The 18,360-nt window shown below is 57.0% G+C and overlaps 1 protein-coding gene across 1 annotated transcript; it reads right to left on the reverse strand.

Moving 5' to 3' along the window:
- Positions 1 to 3,475: 3,475 nt before the first annotated feature.
- PTK7 (protein tyrosine kinase 7 (inactive)) lies at positions 3,476 to 17,541 on the reverse strand (the record flags this gene model as incomplete). Its single annotated transcript, XM_085308465.1, has 19 exons — positions 3,476 to 4,384; positions 4,572 to 4,750; positions 4,834 to 4,985; positions 5,068 to 5,148; positions 5,535 to 5,767; positions 5,978 to 6,133; positions 9,541 to 9,744; positions 9,974 to 10,101; positions 10,451 to 10,601; positions 10,868 to 11,017; positions 11,187 to 11,306; positions 11,404 to 11,539; positions 11,931 to 12,064; positions 12,259 to 12,525; positions 12,795 to 12,925; positions 13,912 to 14,059; positions 14,736 to 14,926; positions 15,381 to 15,483; positions 17,235 to 17,541. Coding segments are annotated over 19 exons (3,132 nt in total), but the record flags the coding sequence as incomplete, so codon positions are not given.
- Between the last annotated feature and the right edge of the window lie 819 nt (positions 17,542 to 18,360).

Genomic DNA, 18,360 nt, shown 5'->3' on the forward strand with positions numbered 1-18,360 from the left:
GGGGGAACGTCTCTGCATCTCCCCGTTGCGCCGTGCGCAAAGTGTATGGGGCGGTGGGGAACGTGCACCTTAACGCCCTGGTGGGGTGCAACGCCCCCACACACCTAGGCCTCACCCAGAGGCTCTTCTAGCCTCCCTGGCAAAGCTGAGAGCCACAAGCTTGCTTTGCCTTTGGCGTTAGCCACTCTTCCCCAGTCCCTCTGGCTGGTTTCTCCCGGCCTCCGACAGAGCCTCCACGCGGATGTTGCTCCTGCAGCCACCCGCCCCCCCCGGAGGGAGCGAGCCCCAGCTCTTCCCAGCTGGCATTCCTCTCTCAGCACCCTCACGCCACCTGATCTTTTATAGTCCTCTGCGTCCCCTCGGCACCTCTCTTCTAGGCTGCTGCAGCACGAAAGCGTTTTCTCGCCCCCTTTCCAGCATTTTCCACCCGTTTGGGACCAGGGGAGCATGCTCGTGCTCAGCCCCAGCATGGGCTTCCTGCTGCAGCGCGGGGAGCTGTTCTCACCTAACCTCCACGTCTCTTGGGCAAGCAGTAGCACCTGGATTGGAGCTATTGCTGCACATACGTGAAGGAAGGCTCAACCCACRTTTAGGATTTCAGAGAGATGTTTCAGCTGAGGAGCTCCTCTGGCCATCACGTACGCTGTCAGAGAGCTACATGAACAGGGCTGCCCCTCACAGGGAGGGGGCCAACCCCAGCATGGACTATGCCCTCCCCAACGGGCAAAGTCCCACAGTACCTGAGCAGGGCAACCAGAGCTGGCTGCTGGCAGCATGGTCCATCAACAAACCTAGATGCAGCAAGCAAAGAACAAGATCCCAGATCCATTCAGGGAGTCCAGCTGGAAGGCAAGACTGGAAATAAGGCTGAAATATAGGTCTAAGGTCAATCCAGGAAATAGCTGGAGACAAAGCTGAGAACAAGTCCACCCACAGGGTTGCTCAAAAACAAGAGCAAGGGCCCAGGCCTAAGCTTAAATGCTGCTCCTGGGTCATGGGCAGAGGGTGTGGGTGTCCCAGGTGAGGCTGCTCAAGGCAGTTAGGGTCCATTAGTGCATCTGCAGGGCCTTGAGACAGCTGCATGAGAGCCACAGGACACCAGGAGAAACCAAAGCAAACAAGAGGTGCTTCTCCTCACTGCGTAGTGGATCCGTCCCCAGGGTGCTACGGGTGCCCAAAGTGTGTACAGGCTTAAGGGGAGCTTGGATGACTTTGTGGCAAGAGAAGTCATCAAGAGCTACTGGAAACACCTGGTTCAGAGGTTAYTGGGTAGCTGGCAGCTGGGATGCCACGTACCTGCTTGCCATGTCTTATACTTCTCCCTAAACATTAATTTTTGGGGCACATGTTTTGGTGGTCCATTGGGTGGACCTGGGTTCTGATGCAGCCACGCTGTTCTTTGTAGTCCTGGGTGCTGCAAGATGCCACCCTAGTTATCATCCTTCCCCCGTGTTTTTGAAGATGTCATTACCTCAACTTGGGCTGGAGCAGCTGGATCCCTCCCTGCTGTTTGAGTCCTCCCCATCTCCTGCAGGGGCTTGAGGTGGGTGCGCTGATTCCCCGCTCCCCATTTAGCCGGGCCTGTCTCTGCTCAGCTTACTGTTTCCAATTAGTTTGGCCAACATCTGAGCTGTCCCCAAGGATACAGAGCTTTTTCGTGACATCACTCGCAAAAACACGCTCTCCCACCAGCCCCGACTTTCTGCACCCTGGAGGCCTGGGTTTTGTCTTAGCGCTGGTGTCCTTCCTGCTTGGGTGCCTCCCTGGAGCCACTGAATCTGGGCCATGTGGTGAACAGACATCCGTGTCCGCAGAACGTGCTGAAGTAGAGCTGAGCACCACATCCCGATGCCTCTCACCGGACCCGCCCCCTTGCAGCCACGTTGTCGCTGCTCCCGGGAAGCAGAGCTGCAAGCACGAGGCCAGCAGACTGGGACTCTCAGCCCAGCGGTCCTGGACACCTCTGTTCTCCAGCTGCACAGGACCAGGGATCACTGGTTGCATCTGATGTGCCAGTGGCCTTCTTCCAGGGCAAAGCTTCGACAGTACTCGCTGGCCTGTCGGCCGATGCTACACAACTCCCTGAACCTCCCCGTGACGTCCCAGGCAGCCTCAAAGCAGAGCATCAACAACCGGGAAAAAATAGCGAACCCCTGGCGAAGCACCAGGTGAGATGTGGCAGCACTAGTCCAGCTGGAGGAATCTAGCGCCTGGCTCTCTCACATGATCTACCTGAAAATGCCCAGCTAYGCAGTTTCTGAACAAGCTGGGGGTATTTCTGGGGCAAGAAGTGCTCAAGGAGTAATAAACACCGGGGGGGGGGCACAAGCGGAAACGCACTTGGCTGTAGGCCCGCACAACATGCGCAGCCATCCCGCAGCAGGAGATGCAAGAAGGGAAGGCCACAGCAGCGTGACAGACTGTAAAGATGGAAACAACGCATCAAATGCAACTCAATGCCCGTGGCAAGACCCCCGAAGCTAGGGAGGGCACAGGCAGCAGCACCTGTGCCCCTCTCCAGAGCCTCGGGGGCGTGCTGGGAAAGGCCGGGGGTGAGCGGCAACGATGGGTGCAGAGCGGCACTGGGGAGACAACGCATGTCCTGAGATCCCCTCCAAGGGCTCCTCCTGCCACACACGCAGTGTCACCAGCCCCAGGCTGCAGTCAGGCTGCCTGCAAAAACGCTGCAGAGGCAGCGAGGGCCCCAGGGTGAGGGGCAATAACCCACCGCCGAGCTCACTGTGCGAAGAAGAACCAGGGCTGGTGAGCGGGGCCATCAGCTGGCCACAGCTGCAGCTTGTCTCACCCAAAGCCCTTGGCCCAGGGAGCTCCTGGAAAGGGGCGAGCACTTTGAGTGCTCTGGCCCGCAGCCAGCGAGCCTGCTTGCACCCCGACGCGACCAGCTAACGCTCAATCCCAGGGCCAAGTCCAAACTCGGAGCTGGTTAGCGCATGCCAAGAAATGAGCCTCTTCACCCTCCGTGCACAAACCTTCACTTGACTCTCCGGCATTTCCATAATCCCTTGGGGGCAGCAGAGGTGGGAAGGGGCTCCAGGACATTTTTCGTTTATCCCTGCTCAGAGTGTGTCAAACTGGGCAAGGTTGCCGGTCTGGTCAAGGTGGAGATCCCACAACCTCTCCGGGACTGTCCCAGGGTTTCACAACCCTCAGGGGACAACTGTTTTCTCTAGTACCCAATGCAAATTTCCCTTCTTCAACTTGTGCCCGTTGTCTCACGTCCAGCCCTCCTCCCGGAAGAGCTCAGCTCCAGCACCGTGGGGACGTACGGCCAGCCAGACTGCTCCGCAGCTCGGCCGGCGCCTGGATTGCACTGGGGCTCCCGGAGCCTCAGCGAACGCCATGGGAAAACACCGGAGTGGCAGAAGCACCCGTAACCAGCGCCCAGGCTTTCCCAGGACCCAGCTGAGAGCAGCAGCTCATAAAGACCATGTCCCCCTCCGCAAAATAAAAATAATTAAAAAAGAGGCTTTTTTTATTGAGAGCAGCACATAAAAACACAACAAAAACCCAACCCTTCTTGGCTGCGGTACCCTCCGCTCAAGCAAACAAACTAACCGAACTCTAGGCTGCGTTCCAGTAACAGAAATACTACAGTGGGGAGGAGCCAGSACACTAGAAAAGGAGGTGGGGGGGGCACTGCCCCAGGGAGGGAGGGAGGGGGGAAAATAATAATCATACAAAAAAAAAAGAAGAAAAAAGGCACGGGGGCGATGGGAAAGGTGGCAGACGTCTCCTTCATATGCCAGGCACTTCACGTTCCCGCAGGCGGGCCCGTGCCCGCCCAGGAGAGACACCGGCGTGCCTAGCACAGACGGGCAGACGGCTGGCCGGACGGGGCCGACAGCTAACGCGCGTGGCGAGCAGGGACGCAGAGCCGGCTGCCGGAGCCCGGCTCCCGCTGGGCACACGGGCGAAGCCGCGCTGCACCCGTGCCGCCAGCCCGGGAGCTCCGGACCGGGCAGGCAGAGAGCGAGAGGCAGCGAGGGCTGGCGTTGGGGGCCTGGGGAGGAGAGGGACGGGGTGGTGGTGGTGGTGGTGGTGGTGGGGTGCGCAGGTTTGTGCTTTGAGTTCAGCCGCTGCTGGCGCCATGCTGCTCCCAGCACGTCAGGCCGGCGCTCAGCCAGGGGACCTGGGAGCGCCCCGGGAGCACCCCGCACCCCTGTCCGCCCCCTCGCCTCCTTCCCCAGCGAGGGCCGGGCCGCTCAGGCCTTGCTGTCAGCCGGGTTGTCCCCGAGGGTGGTGGCGAGCTCGCCAAAGGAAGGCCGGTCCTTGGGGCTGGGGGCCCAGCAGCGCTGCATCAGCTTGGCCAGTCGCGAAGGGCAGCCCTCAGGCTGCGGGAGCTTCGTCTTGCCCGACTGCAGACCTGCAGGAAAGCAAAGCCCCGAAGGCTGTTGAGAAGAGGCATGACGCCCTCCTGCAGCATCTCCACCCGTGGACCTCCTGCAGCCTCCCCAGCTGCACCAGCATCATGTCGGAGGGCAAACAGTGCTCGGGCCAGCCCCTCTCCCCTGAGAAAGGACACTGGAGAAGGCACAAAGTGCCTCACGTACCTGCCAGGACCTCATCGTCTGCCAGCGGGCTGTAGGGCATCTCTCCATGCATGAAGACTTCCCACATTAGCACCCCAAAGGACCACACGTCCGACTTGGTGGAGAACTCATCCTCCAGCACGGCCTCGGGCGGCATCCAGCGCAGCGGGATCCAGGCCTGGCGGAAGTGGTAATACTCGCTGCGGGCAGGACAGGCAGGCAGTGAGATAGGCACCCTCCCAAGCCATCCCACCCCCCACTCCCCCCACGGCTCCCAACTGACCTGTTATACACATCCTTGCTGAGGCTCAGCGCTGAGATCTTGACCTGCCGCTGAGCACTGACCAAGCAGTTCCTTGCTGCCAAGTCCCGGTGCACGAACCTGCTGTTGGACAGATGCTCCATGCCCAGGGCCACCTGCGTGCAGAGAGACACCTACTTCCCAGAGAGATGTTGGCACTGGCTGCCCTCCCCATGGTCCCCTAACCCCACAGCATGGCCACAGCTGCACCCTCACCTTGTGCTTGGTGCTGAGGGGCTGTGGCTTCAGAGACTCATCTTTGCTCTTGGAGATCCTCAGGAACTGCTTCAGGTCCCCCTGAGGAGACGGAAAATGATTATTCAGAGGCAGTATCCACCCGCTGCCAGTTGCATCGGTCCCCACCATGCCCAGCCGCAGCAGGCCCACAAGGAGCACTGCAGACCCTCTCATCCTGGGCCACAGCCCTTCCCTGCCCTTTTGGCTCCTGCCTGGTAGGTCAAGCAGTATGTTGTCTCTGTGGCTCAAAGGGCTAAGATCAAGGCAAGTAGGCCTGGTGCTTCCAGGAGGTTTTTAATACCCCAGATGTATTTCTTTCCAATAAACTCCAGACCTTCCACAGGAGATTCAAGGCCAGTCCACCAGCCTGGACCACATCACATTTGTGGTGTTCCTGCCATCCAACTCAGCCTTTCTACCACAGGCATCACTGGCAAGGCCCTTACCAGGTCCACATACTCCAGCACCATGTAGTGTGGCTCTGCCTCGCGGCACAGCCCCAGCAGCCGCACCACATTGGCATGGTTCAGCTTGCCAAACATCTCTGCCTCGCGCCGGAAGTCCAGCTGCAGCTGCTCATCCCTGGTCTGCAGGCTCTTCACCAGCACCAGTGCCTCGTCTTCGCCATCCTCCACACCCTTCGCCTTGGCCAGGAAGACCTCACCGAACTCCCCCCTGCCTGTAAGCGGAGGGCAGCACATAGGAGGACAGCACACATTAGAACAGCATGTGTTCGGACAGTCCAGGATCTCCGCAAAGACAGTGGCTGTGGGGCACTCCGTACCCCAGAAGGTCCCATATTCCAGCTAGAACATGCTAGGGTTTCAGTTGCAGGGGTTTTTTTTGCTGGGCCAGGACTTGGGGTAGGGGCCAGGGTGGCCCGACATACCAAGGGTAGTGATTGTCTGCAGGTTGGAGCGTGGAAAGTGCATCTTGTCAGCAGTGCTGTGCCGCTTGCTGGCTCCAGAGCTGCTGCCCAGGTTGGTCAAGGCCACTTCTTCTTGGATCTCATCTGTTGTCTGCCCATTCTGCAGGAAAGCACCGCCTGCAAGGCAAGCACATGTGGCTATGGCACGCCAGCAGGCTGTGCAGTGCACGCCGTGGCGAGGATCAGCCCATCCTGGAGAGCAGCAATGCAGGGCTGATGCTCCAAGCAGGCACGACTAGCTCCAAGCACCCAGGCCTGACTTGCAGTCCCAGGAAACACAGCACCCTCCATACAGTTGCTCCTTCCAGCCTCAAGTAAGGCCCTGCCCCCATCACTGCCAGCCCCACAGCCACCCCTGCAATCAGATGCTGAGCGACGGCTTTAGTCCCAGAGCTACCTGGCCCCACCGGGCCACAGGCGTCCCATTGCACTTGCACATCCCTAAGAAAACGGGTGGCCACATCCAAACTGCCTGTTGACAAAGAGTTTGCAGAACAGCAGCAGGAGATCAGATGAGTGAGGCAGAGAGAGGGCAGAAGACCCTGACTGCTAAAAATTGGTCTTTAGATGCCCAGGTCCATGTGGCACCAGCTGCTGCAGCCTGCCCTCTGCTCCTCCTTTCCCTGCAAGCCTGCAACACAGATGTCTTTGGTAATCCCAAACCTGTCGGATCAGATCAGATCAGCCTGGAGTTTCTCTTACTGCCCAGATTAGAGCAAAGCTTGGAGGCAGAATCCTTGCAATTAACCCCAGAAAGCTTTCTGCTTAGGAACTCCACTAGAAACTTCCTCAGTTTCTAGTGAACTGAGGAAACACACAGAAGCCAGTGAACAGGACTAAACACTGTTCTCCTAAGAAAGCAGGGCACCCTGTGTTTTACAGTTGGATTGTACTGGAAAGATTTCTGTATAGAAAACAAACCGTGATTTTGAGTGCACTTACTGCTTAGATCAGACCAAGTAGTAGAAACTGCTGCTTTCCAGGAGCTGAAGGCAGGAGTTTGAATGTAAGGCAGGACAAAGCACTGAGCAAAGGTGGCTGACATGTGCGGCATCACCTTGCGTTACCGTACACATTCCATTTCAGCTAGTCCAGGAGCAAGCACTGAGGAAACATCTGGCTGTGCAAAAGGGTTTGATCACCAAATGAAGACTCCATCTCACATGCTATTACACCAACAGGAACCGCAATGCCCACAATTTCTGTCAAGGGATACTGTACAGCAATGTAGCAGCCCTCCAGCACATCCTCAGTGGGTCTGGCCATGGTGACGGGGACCGTAGCTTTGTGATGGGTAGGCTTGGAGCCATGAAGATTGAGATGCAATGACTTAAGAGCCATGGCTATGGACAAGTGTCCTCTTCCACACGCTGGAGTAGTGGTGCTTGCAGAAGACCATTGTGAAAAACACCGTCTACCCTATAAATCAAGGCTTGATGTTACTTCCACTATCTCTGTTTTTACACTAATTAGGAGCAGTGTGGTGCTTAAGCCTGTTCGACCCTGCGCTGTCTGCAGTCAAGACTGACAGTGTCTCAAGACTACAAACTTGAAGCCAAGAGAAAACATGTGAAGACTGCTGCAACTGTGCCACAAAAACAGCAGAGGCCCAGAGCGAGCACTCTGCCGCTGAGGGGTGGCACCAGCGGGCAGCAGCAGCAGACAAACTYGCTTCTGAGCACAGACGACATCATGTTTCACAGAGCTTTGATGAGACAGTGAATAACAAAGGGACCTCGATGAAGAGAAATGCAGAGATGAGCAGGAAGAGTTTCATTTACAYAGACAGGAACCAAGCACAGAGGAGCTGCCTATCTTATCCCACCTGTCTGCAACACCTGCACCCGCAGGAAGGGCAAATCTGTCTGAGTCCTGAGGGCACGCGAGAAGTCAGCTGGTGGCCAGCCAGGCAGTACTTGTCCTTGTTGGGCAAGTATTGGGGCATTTCAGGCCACTCAGCTAAAGGGGGACCATATCAAAACATGGAAGAAAGCCCAATCATCACAGGACATTTGGGGGTCACTCCCCTGGAGCTGAGAGCAAATATACCGCTTCTCCAGAGAGGCCATGGGAGGACCAAAAAGGAGCAGAGACATCTGCACAGCCAGGTAAGGGCTGCAACAGCAAGGATGCATCTCACCCAGCTAAACTGGCTCCAAACAAAGGGAATAAGAGACAAACTCTGGCAGAATACAAAGGAAAACATAACAAAGACAGGCCAAAATACAAATCCTGAGAGACAACCTGAATCAGGATTAAAACAAATCCTTTCCCCAGAAAACAGTGCTAGCCAGAGCCCGCAAGCAGGGATGGCCAGGGGAAAAGCGCACAGTGGCGACAGCAGCAGAACGCAAAACTGCAGAGATGTTCCTGCATCCCCACTCCCAGGAGGTGCCCCACAGCCAGGCTTCCCTTGAGGCACTGAAGGAGTCAGGAGCTTGTGGACAAAAGTGACAGAACTGAGGCTGTTTGAATTTCCAGAAAGCACTTTGCAGGGTCTCATGGAAACCAGCAGCTCAACTGCCATGGGACAGAAGGGAACATCATCTGATGGACACAACAAAGGTGGCACTCAAAGGGTACAAACACAGTATGCTGCTCGCACGGAAAGGGCACTGCTTGCACATGGTTGTGAAAGCAACCAACTTAGCTGGGAACAGTAGCATAGGGCAGCTGTTGCCTGCTGCAGTAGAATACTGAACGCTAGGAGATGCAGACAGAGAAGTAAGATGACACCCGGGGAAAGCAACCTCCATGTCCCATCCACAGTGATGGGCCCAGCCCGCAGCTACTTGCTGGCTCCCAGGAGCAAGCTCTGGGGACAGACGGCTGAAACAGTGGCACATGACAGAGCACAGCCACGTCACTCTGCAAAGCTGCGTCCAAGTCCTAGGTGGGGCTCCCCATCTCAGAAAGGCGATGGTGCGTGCAGGAAGGACTAGACAAATGGAAGAGCTGTCTCTTCTAGTGCAAGAAGTGGTGCTAGATAGCAAGCTTGAAATGCAAAGGAAAGAGATGGTTCTTCAGACAATGTGTTGCTGTGAAACTGCTTGTTAGAGAATGCTGTAGATGCTCAACACTTATACGAGTTTCTGAGATAAGAAGGCAAGTTCACAGCAGGGTCCAGGGCTGCGCAGTGAAGTCTAACGCTTTGGAGAGGCTGGCAGAGTACTACTATTTCATCACACCACAATAAGGATATTCACCTTCCCTTAGCAAAGGGCATACATGACACCACACATCAGTGCTGGAAGACAGGAGCAATACAAATATCTCAGCACATAGGGATGGCTACGACACAGGGCCGGGACGCAAGTTTTACACCAACTCACTGGGCATGCTTTCTCTGGCCGTTTTTCACCCGAGAGCAGGTCTCGGTCACAAGCAGAGGCCAAAACCAAGAACAAGAGACCTGAGGTGGGGGTAAGGAGGAGCCCCTTGCCCTCAGAAGTTCCCTCCACACCCCGACCCAAAGGGCAGGGACCAGCAGGAATCTATCCCCATGCCACGTGCTCAGATCTTACCATTCAGACACTCCATTTCGGGCTCCTCGCCCTCTGGGTGCTTCTTCAGCCGCTTAGCTTTCCTCCGCTTCTTGCAGTAGAACATCAGCCCCAGTACAATGATAATGTAGGCAACGGCTGCCCCCACTGAAAGCCCAATGGTCTGGATCATCTTGTAGGGTGTGTGGCTGCTGGGCCCCTCGTCCTCTTCCATTGCTGGCTTGTCTGGGGGACAGAGAGCGCCAAACCCGTGAGGGTGTGCAGCGATGGCCCAAACCCTGTATGGGAATTTGTCAGTGGGGAAGGAGAAGCCTCCCTGCTGCTGTGCTGGCCTCAGCCCACAGCATCCAGTGCTGCATCTCAATAGAGACCTCATCACGACTGGGCCAGCAGCAGAGCCAGAGATGCCCAGGATGCCGAAAGACTGTGTCCTGATGTTGGGCACCTCCCTTACCTACAACATAGAGGAAGGCCTCGCGGTGCTTGATGTTGCAGCTGTTGCCAGCGATGCAGGTGTATTTTCCCGAGTCCTCGGTGGTGACATCGTAAATCACCAGGGAGCCGTTGGGCATGATCTGAATCCTGCCAACCACACAAAGCCCTTTGCAAGCGTGAGAGGGCAGAGACAAGTATGGGACCCCTACAGCCCCATCACCCTGTGGTGCAACAGTCTTAGTCCCTTGGCCTATGTCCATCTCAAATCTGACACTACGCCTTAGCGCTGCAGCTCTTGCAGCCAAGCCTTTGCAGCCTGGCAGGCCGTGATGGGAAGCAAACTCTCAGGGCTGGGGAGCCCAGAAATAACTGACCAGATGACCCTGCCCAGCTGGGAAGGTCAGACCCTTTTGCCAGCATGGGCACACTGCGTGGGCTGAGGGAGCACTGCAGTGCAGCACAAGCCCACCTTCGGTTTGAGACATGGGCTGCATACCTGGGCAGGAGCTTGCCGGGATCCAAAATCTTGTCCTTCCCTTTCCATTGGATATGCGGCATGGGGTCGCCCTCTGCCTGGCACTGGAACATGGCTGTATGCCCCTGGTACACCGTTGTGGGCTCTGGCTCTAGCTTGAAGGTGACGTAAACTGAAGGCAAAGAGGCCAGCGTGAGCCCATGGGATGGCACTGAGCCCGCATGAGGGAGCGGGGCCAACACCAGCACAATGGCACGTGTCCTCTAGAGCTATTTGCAAGGCACTGACAAACTGGGTATCTAAGCGCCATGGGGCAGGGCTGGGTGTCAGGACAGACACCTCTCTCTCTACACGGATATGCCGACTGGGCACCACCCAGGCAACCCTGTCACGAGGCCAGTGGCGCAGCCAACCCAGCTGCCTGCCCTGAGCCCTCACCTGCTACCACAAGCTGCACGGTGGCTCGGATCTCGCCCTGAGGGCTGTTGGAGGCGATGCATGTGTAGTTCCCTGAGTCGCTCCGGCTCACCTTGTGGAAGGACAAGATGCCGGCGTTGTGGCTGACATGGGATGGCAGGCTGCTCCCATCTATGGGATGGCAAGAAGAGGGATGCAGTGGTCACGCGTGCAACACGGAGTTGCACATCAGCTCCTCAGTCCACCATAGCACTGCTGCTTCACCCACACCGAAGACGGGCCAATGGAAAGCTCTGGTGGCCCACGCTGGGGACACATGGCCCATTCAAGCCCCCCTCACCTGTTTTAGTCCATTGGATGGTGGGTTTTTCCCGGCCAGTGGCTGAGCAGGACACCGTAACCTCCTTATCAAACTCCATGCACTGCAGTGGCTGGGGTGGGGGAGTGAACTTCAGCTTCTCTGCAAGAGACACAGGTGCCATCAGGCCTCCCAGCACCAAATCTGGGGATATCATCCCTGTCGCCTGCCAGGCAAGAGAGTCTCCCCACCAGCGTACCTAGCACGTGCACCCGTGCGTATCCCTCAATGCTGCCCGCTGGAGTGCTGCTCACGCATTTGTACATTGTCCCGTCATACACCTCCACGTTGTTGATGCGCAGCGTCCCATTCTCAGAGATCTCAAAGCGCGAGTCCTACCGCAAAAAGGAGGGAGGGAGGCAGAAACACCATTGTCACCAGCCCTGGGCTCACTGCTGCCTCTCCGAGACTTTACTTTTTCATGCCCCAGATGGGCACGGCCCTGATGGGATCCACTCGGAGAGCCAAGGCACACTGCTCCATCTCTTCTCTCCTCCCCAAAAAGCACCAGGCCAGTGGCGAGCCAAGCAGCCAGAGACGGCCGGTCACACACCCACACAGCAGGAGGATGGGGACAGTGCCAGGAGCACAGTGAGGGTACAGGTAACAGGGTGATGACAGGCCCAGGAGCAAAGCAAGAAAACAGCAGCAGTGGAGGAGGAAGGAGCCAAATAGCTGCCTTGAAAAAGTGCCCGTGAGCAGCAGGGACTCATCTCACCACCTCACCTCAGAGATGGAGACRCCGTTGCGGTACCAGGTGACGGTGGGTTTCAGGGAGGCCTTGCTGAGGCAGTGCAGATATCCCGGCTTGCTCTCCTCCAGCTGGCTGTCCTTGGGCATCTCCACCCACTTGGGCACCGCTGGGCGCAGAGGCAAGGAGTTACGTGGGGCCACTCACCGCCCCACCAGCCAACACCAGTGTGGCCCAGACCAGTGTCCCTGATCAGCTATGGGGACTGTGCTTCCCTGCACCCAAGAGGTGAGGCACCAGCCCATCCCAATTCCCTCTCCAGTCCCTTCCCCTGCTCCCAGCCCTTCTCCAAAAGCTGCTTACTGGCCACGGTGATGCTCAGCTCCTGTTTCTTCTCTCCAGCCTTGTTGGCAGCATGGCACGTGTAGGTCCCTGCATCCATCTCGGTGATACTAGTGAAAACAAGCTGCTCTGCCTCTTGGTATACTCTGCCAGTGGTGGGAACCTGTTCCTGGTCCCGCTCCCACCAGACCTGAGGTGGAGGTACACCCCGGGGGGCGATACAGGCCACACGATGCGCCTGGTTGGCCGTGAACACCTTCGGGGAGAAGGGCGCCATGTCTTCGATCTCTGAGAGGAGCAACAGACAGCAGGACTCAAAGAGGGCAAGAGCGTGTGGCTGCTGCTGGCATTACCATCCCCACAGAAAACACCAGCCGAGGCAGGGCACACACAAGCTACCTTTGCACACATCATCTGGGCAGCAAGGACAAGCCACTTCACAGATAAACCAAGCGCTTTTCAATGTACCAACCCATTGCTACCTCCTTGCACAGCTCAGAGCGACGCTGCAAGTCTGGGACCCACTGCCCGCCCTGTCGCCAGCCCCAGGACCTCACCTGCCAGCCGCAGAGTCGCCTCCAGGACAGCAGGTTTCCCCCTCTGCCCACGGCCAACACACTTGTAGACCCCAGTGCTGCGAGCCCTCACCTGGGTGATCAGCAGGGAGCCGTTGGCGAACACAATGGTCCTGGGCATGCGGGGAGAGACAGGGCTCAGTTGGGCACCTCAGCAGGACATGCGACAGAGCCATGGCCCTGTGATGTCCTGCACGAGCTCATGGAGCAAATGGGGAGACCTTTGTGCCAAGTCAAAGCTCCTTGGGGTGGGGAACAGCATGTGAGGACAAGGAGATGGTGGGATACATGCTTCATCAAGAAGACAAGCTGAGAGAAATATCTTCCCCGCAGCAGAGTGGGCTTCCCTGGAAAGACGCACCCCAAAGCAGGCCAGCTCCAAGAGCCAGCACAAGCAGAAGAGGGCACAAGGTGGCGCCCAGGAGCTGCRAGGCCATTGGGCGTCTAGTGTCTAGATGGGGCTGCTCGCGTTGTGCAGTCTGCCTTGGTGACATTCTGTTGCTGGGAATCACCCTGCACAGTCCAGCTATGAGACATCCCCAACTGTGGGGGGATCATGCATAGGCACTTGGGGCTGAGAAATGTCCCTGGCTCCAGGGATTGTCATGGGCAGGTATCTGGGGCTGCAAAACAGCCAAAGGCTCAGGGGTCGCTGTGCAGGCGTCTGGGTCTGGGAGGTGTCCCTGGCTCTGAGGATCATCATGTGTGGGCATCTGGTGCTAGGATGCATCTCTGGCTCCAGAAATGACCCCAGTGGGTGTTTGGGGCTGGAGACATCTCTAGCTCCACGATTCATCACATATGGACATCTGAGGCTGGGAGACATGTCCAGTTCTGGGGATCACCACATGCAGGCATGCAGTCCTGACAGCCCCGCGTGCTCATTAGAGGACAGTCTGTTTCCTAAGCCCGGTGTAGATGAAAGCCATGTACAAGCACCAAGGCCCTGCTAACCCTATCTCAGTCCAGCTGAGAAACTGGCCTCATCAGCAGAGGCTAGTCTGGTGTACCTGCCCTTGGGTGTACCTTTGGCCCTTCTCTGCTGCTTCCGGGCCATGGGGCTCCCCTTCTCCTCCCAGATCACTGGGGCCCCTATTACCTGGACCTGTTGGTGATGGGGGTGTCTTCAAAGAGCCACTCCTGTGTGGGAGGGGGCACAGCTGTAAACTGGCAGTTGAACATGGCCTCTTCATTCTTGGTCACGATGAGGTCCTGTGGGACGACCACTGCCTGAGGGAAGCTTTCATCTGCAATGGCAAAGACCACAGAAGCGTGAGGAGAGGGGAGCAGCCTGTGGGATCCCTTCATCGGTGCACCAGTGGAAACTCAAAGAGGAGCTGAGAGCACCCTGAAAGGACACCCATCCCCAAAGTAGGCACATACACCGCGACAGCTGTTGTCACACAGCTAGGATCGCATGCACAGGCTGCTTCGGGGAAAGTCCCATCCAGTTCCAGGGAGCCCCTGAGCACCCTGGGCTCGTGGCAAACAGACCCAATCCTGCCACTTGACCACAGATCCCCTTGTCCAGGGCCTGAAATCTCCCTAAGGCCAACAACCCTCTTCTGGCTACAGCCCAGGCCTTGCCTCCAAAGGCCAGTGAGATGTCTCACCCCACAGCAGCACTTGTATTACTTGGCAGCATCGACAGCCTCCAGAGTCCAAACCTAGTTAAAGACGGGAGGACCCAGAGACTACAGCACAGACCTGCTCCAGAAAAACGCGGGGACAAATTAACGCTGGTAGACAGGAGCAAATTCAAACCCAGCCAGTGTGTCAGACCTGTCTCCAGCAAGAGATTTCTCAGGGAGGATGTCACACCAGCCTGACGCTTCCCTTGCAGGCCACGGCAGCAAAGGGCAGGCTATCGGCCAGGCAGTAAAACAGCTAAAGCCCAGACCGGGGCAGCCAGGAGCCACTCACCAATGATATTCAGTGTGAAGTTGTCATGGCTGCACACGAACCCAACGGCGCTGCGGGCACAGCAGCAGTAGAGCCCGTTGTCATCGGGGCTGGCGCTGCGGAGGGTCAGCGTCCGGTCCTTGTTGCTGATGGTGTAGGCGTCGCGGTCATCAGGGATGGGGATGCTGTCCCGGAACCACTGCCACGTGGGGCTATGAGACAGGCACAAGAGGGTGACCAGGGTGCACGACTGGCCACGGAGTGCATGTGCAGAGGACACAGCCCGGAGATGGCCCCTTTCCCTGGCTCTCCAACCCCACTGCCAGCCCCGGCACGCACACAAAGCCATGAGACATGCAGCCAAGGAGATGGCACATGATCAGAAAGCGACGGAGAGTGACCGCAGCACATGAAGCAGCTCAGCGACTGGCCTGCGAGAGCCCGTCCTTACTGTGCTCCTTGCTACGCGGCTCCAAGGAAGCCGTTTGCCTTCTCCCCAGGTGCTCAGCCAGTCTCAATCCTGCCTTTCGCCTTCCCTAGACTTTACTGCATCCTCGCAGGAGAGAGAAGGAGAGAGAGAGAGAAGGAGGAGGGGAAAGAGCATGCGGCAAAGGCGCCGGGGACCCCCAGCAGGACCTGCTTCTGGGGAGGGAAGGCAACCCTTACCGTGGGTGGCCGTCAATGTGACATCGCAGCACCACCGTGGAGGATGGCTGGATCTCAGCCACGCTGGCCGGCTGTTTCAGCAGCACACTGCCCGTCTCCAGCCCTGTGGCGTCAAAGGGAAGAGATCACCATGGCTGGCTCTCCATACAGTTTGGTAACATCTGGAGAAGGTGGCATGGGAACAGGAAGGCTYGAAGACACGTAACTCCCTCAGTCCAGGACCAGCCCATATGCACGGAGCAAAGGGAAACCCACACTGCAAGTGTCCCACCCTAGCCTGCATAGCTGTTCCCTGAGGGATGAGACAGGCTCCAAAGAGGTCTGCAGTGACGAGGACATGCTTGGTACAGTAACATCCTCATATAATTGGGTCCAATACTGTTTAACATCTTCATCAGTGACCTGGATGAAGGGACAGAGGTTGCTGATGATGCAAAACTGGGAGCAGTGGCTGATATACCAGAGGGCTAGGCTGCCAGTCAGAGGGCCCTTGACAGGCTGGAGAGATGGCCAGAGAAGAGCCTTATGAAGTTCAACAAAGGCAAGTGCAGAGTCCTGCACCTGGAGAGAAATAACTCCACGCACCTGTTCAGGCTGGTTCCATATAAATGAACAGGGAGAGCACCTGAACATGGGGGGAGGGAGCATCACAGAAGTGCAGAATAGTTGAAGGGACCTTGAGAGATCATCTAGTCCAGTCCCTCTGCTTGCTCAGGCAGGGTCACCTACAACACACTGCTAATGACCAGATGGCTTTGGAATATCTCCAAGGATGGAGACTCCACAACCTCCCTGGGCAACCTGTTCCAGTGCTCCATCACCCTCACAGTTAAAAAGATTTTCCCTGGATTTGGGTAGAATTATCAGTGTTTCAGTTTGTGCCTGTTGCCTCTTGTCCTATCACTGGGCACCTCTGAGAACAATCTGGCCCCATTCTCTCCACACCCTCCCTTCAGACACTTACCCACATGGATAAGATCCCCCTGCTGTCTTCCCTTCCCCAGGCTGAACAGTTCCAGCTCTCACAGCATTTCCTCATGAGAGAGGCTCCTGTCCCTTCAACATCTTAGTAGCTCTTTGCTGCACTCGCTCCACGAGTTCCATGTCTCTCTCATACTGGGGAGCCCAGAACTGGAYGCAGGACTCGAGATGAGGCCTCCTCAGGGCTGAGGAGAGGGGCAGGATCACCTCCCTCCACCTGCTGGCAACACTCTTCCTAATGCAGCCCAGGACACCATTGGCCTTACTGGCCACAAGGGCACATTGCTGGCTCATGGTCAACTTGTCATCCACCAGCACTCCCAGGTCCTCCTCTGCAGAGCTGCCTTCCAGCAGGTCAGCCCCCAGCTTGTACTGGTGCGTGGGGTTATTTCTCCCTAGGTGCAGCACTCTGCACTTGCCCTTGTTGAACCTCAGGAGGTTCCTCTCTGCCCAACCCTCCAGCCTGTCCAAGTCTCTCTGAATGGCAGCACAGCCCTTGGGTGTCTCAACCACTCCTCCCAGCTCGGTATCATCGGCATCATCGGCAGCCTTGCTGATGTCCAGGTCACGGATGAATAAAACGAGCAAGACTGGAGTCAGTACTGATCCCTGGGGAACACTGCTAGTTAYTGGCCTCCAACCAGACTTTTGCCACTGATCACAGAGCCCTCCAAGCTCTGCCATTCAGCCATTTTTCAATCTGACAGCCTTCAGGATGCCAGAGAATACAAGGGTCCTAGAGGGCACGATGGACATGGGAGCTGCAGAGGATGCCTCCCTGCACAGCCCGTGCTACCCCTCCTTAACTGATCACCACCCCTTGGCAAAGCCATGGCAACAGCCTGTTCTCAGTCTGCCTTGCCCCAAACTCACACTTGATATTGAAGGATGCATTGGCTGTGCGGGCTTCCTCCCCAGTGAGCACATTCCTCGCCACACACTGGAAGTCCCCCGCATCCCGGTGCCGGTCGATGGCAATGAACTGGAGGTTGCTGCCTTCTTTGAAGCGCTGCTCCGTGTCCTGGACGGGGAGCCCGTTCTGCAGCCATTCAAAGGCCACGTTTGCCGGCTCAGCTACCTCACAGCGGAGGATGGCGCTGCGGCCGTGCAGGGCATCCTGGGAGTACGGCTCCTTGGTGAAAAGGATCGTTGCCCGAGTCCCCACCACTGCAAGGAAAAGGAGAGCAGGTTAGAAACTGGTGATGGCAAGGAGGGGATAGGTGAGCACAGGCCATTCGCAATGCTCTACAGACAGCAGCTATCGCCACAGCAGGGCTGCCCGAGCCCCCAGCAGAGCAGCCAGTGCTGTGCTAGGCATTCCTCAGCGTGGCCACCAAGGGACTGTGCTAGCGTGTTCCCCAATCTGGCTGCTGCCTGGCTGCAGCCAGCCGTGCAGGCGCTCAACTCCAGTTACCAGCTGGCGGCGGAGAGGAAAGCAGACAAAGGGCAATTCAGCACACGCTGATCCGTCCTGGATCCTCTTCCCTGCACCGTGCTCTCATGGGGGAAGAGGCCAAGCCAGGCAGATGTCAAGCATCTTTGAAACAATATATCACAGTGGTGAACAAGAAAGCAAGCGAAACGGTGCACTCCCACTGCCGCAAGGAAAGGGGCTTTGGGAAGGGACCGCCTGGATGAGTTACATGAGCAAGATCCAAGCCCAGCTCCCAGGGCAGTTCCTTTTTAAGGACTCTGCCACAATCTCTTGTTCAGTCTTCACGTAAAAGCCTGGTAAAGGGACACAATTCAACAGCGCGTCTCAGACTGCAAAGTGGCAGCCTTGTTGTAAAGGAGATGATACAAATGGACCTCTGTATCACTGTGTTTTGGAAMGCCTCAAGAGCCCTTTCCATGCTGGAAAGCCTCTGGAAAGCTCGAAAGCAGCACAAGAGCCAAGCAAAGCCTCTCTGGACTGCAGCCACCCACAGACATCCCCGCACCACTGTGGACTGTGGGTCCAATTCCCATTTTCAGTCACCCCAAAGCAGCTCCAGGAAAA

This window comes from Rhea americana, unplaced genomic scaffold (assembly GCF_003343005.1).
Source record: "Rhea americana isolate MKP2758 unplaced genomic scaffold, rheAme1 scaffold_276, whole genome shotgun sequence".
Lineage (NCBI taxonomy): Eukaryota > Metazoa > Chordata > Aves > Rheiformes > Rheidae > Rhea > Rhea americana.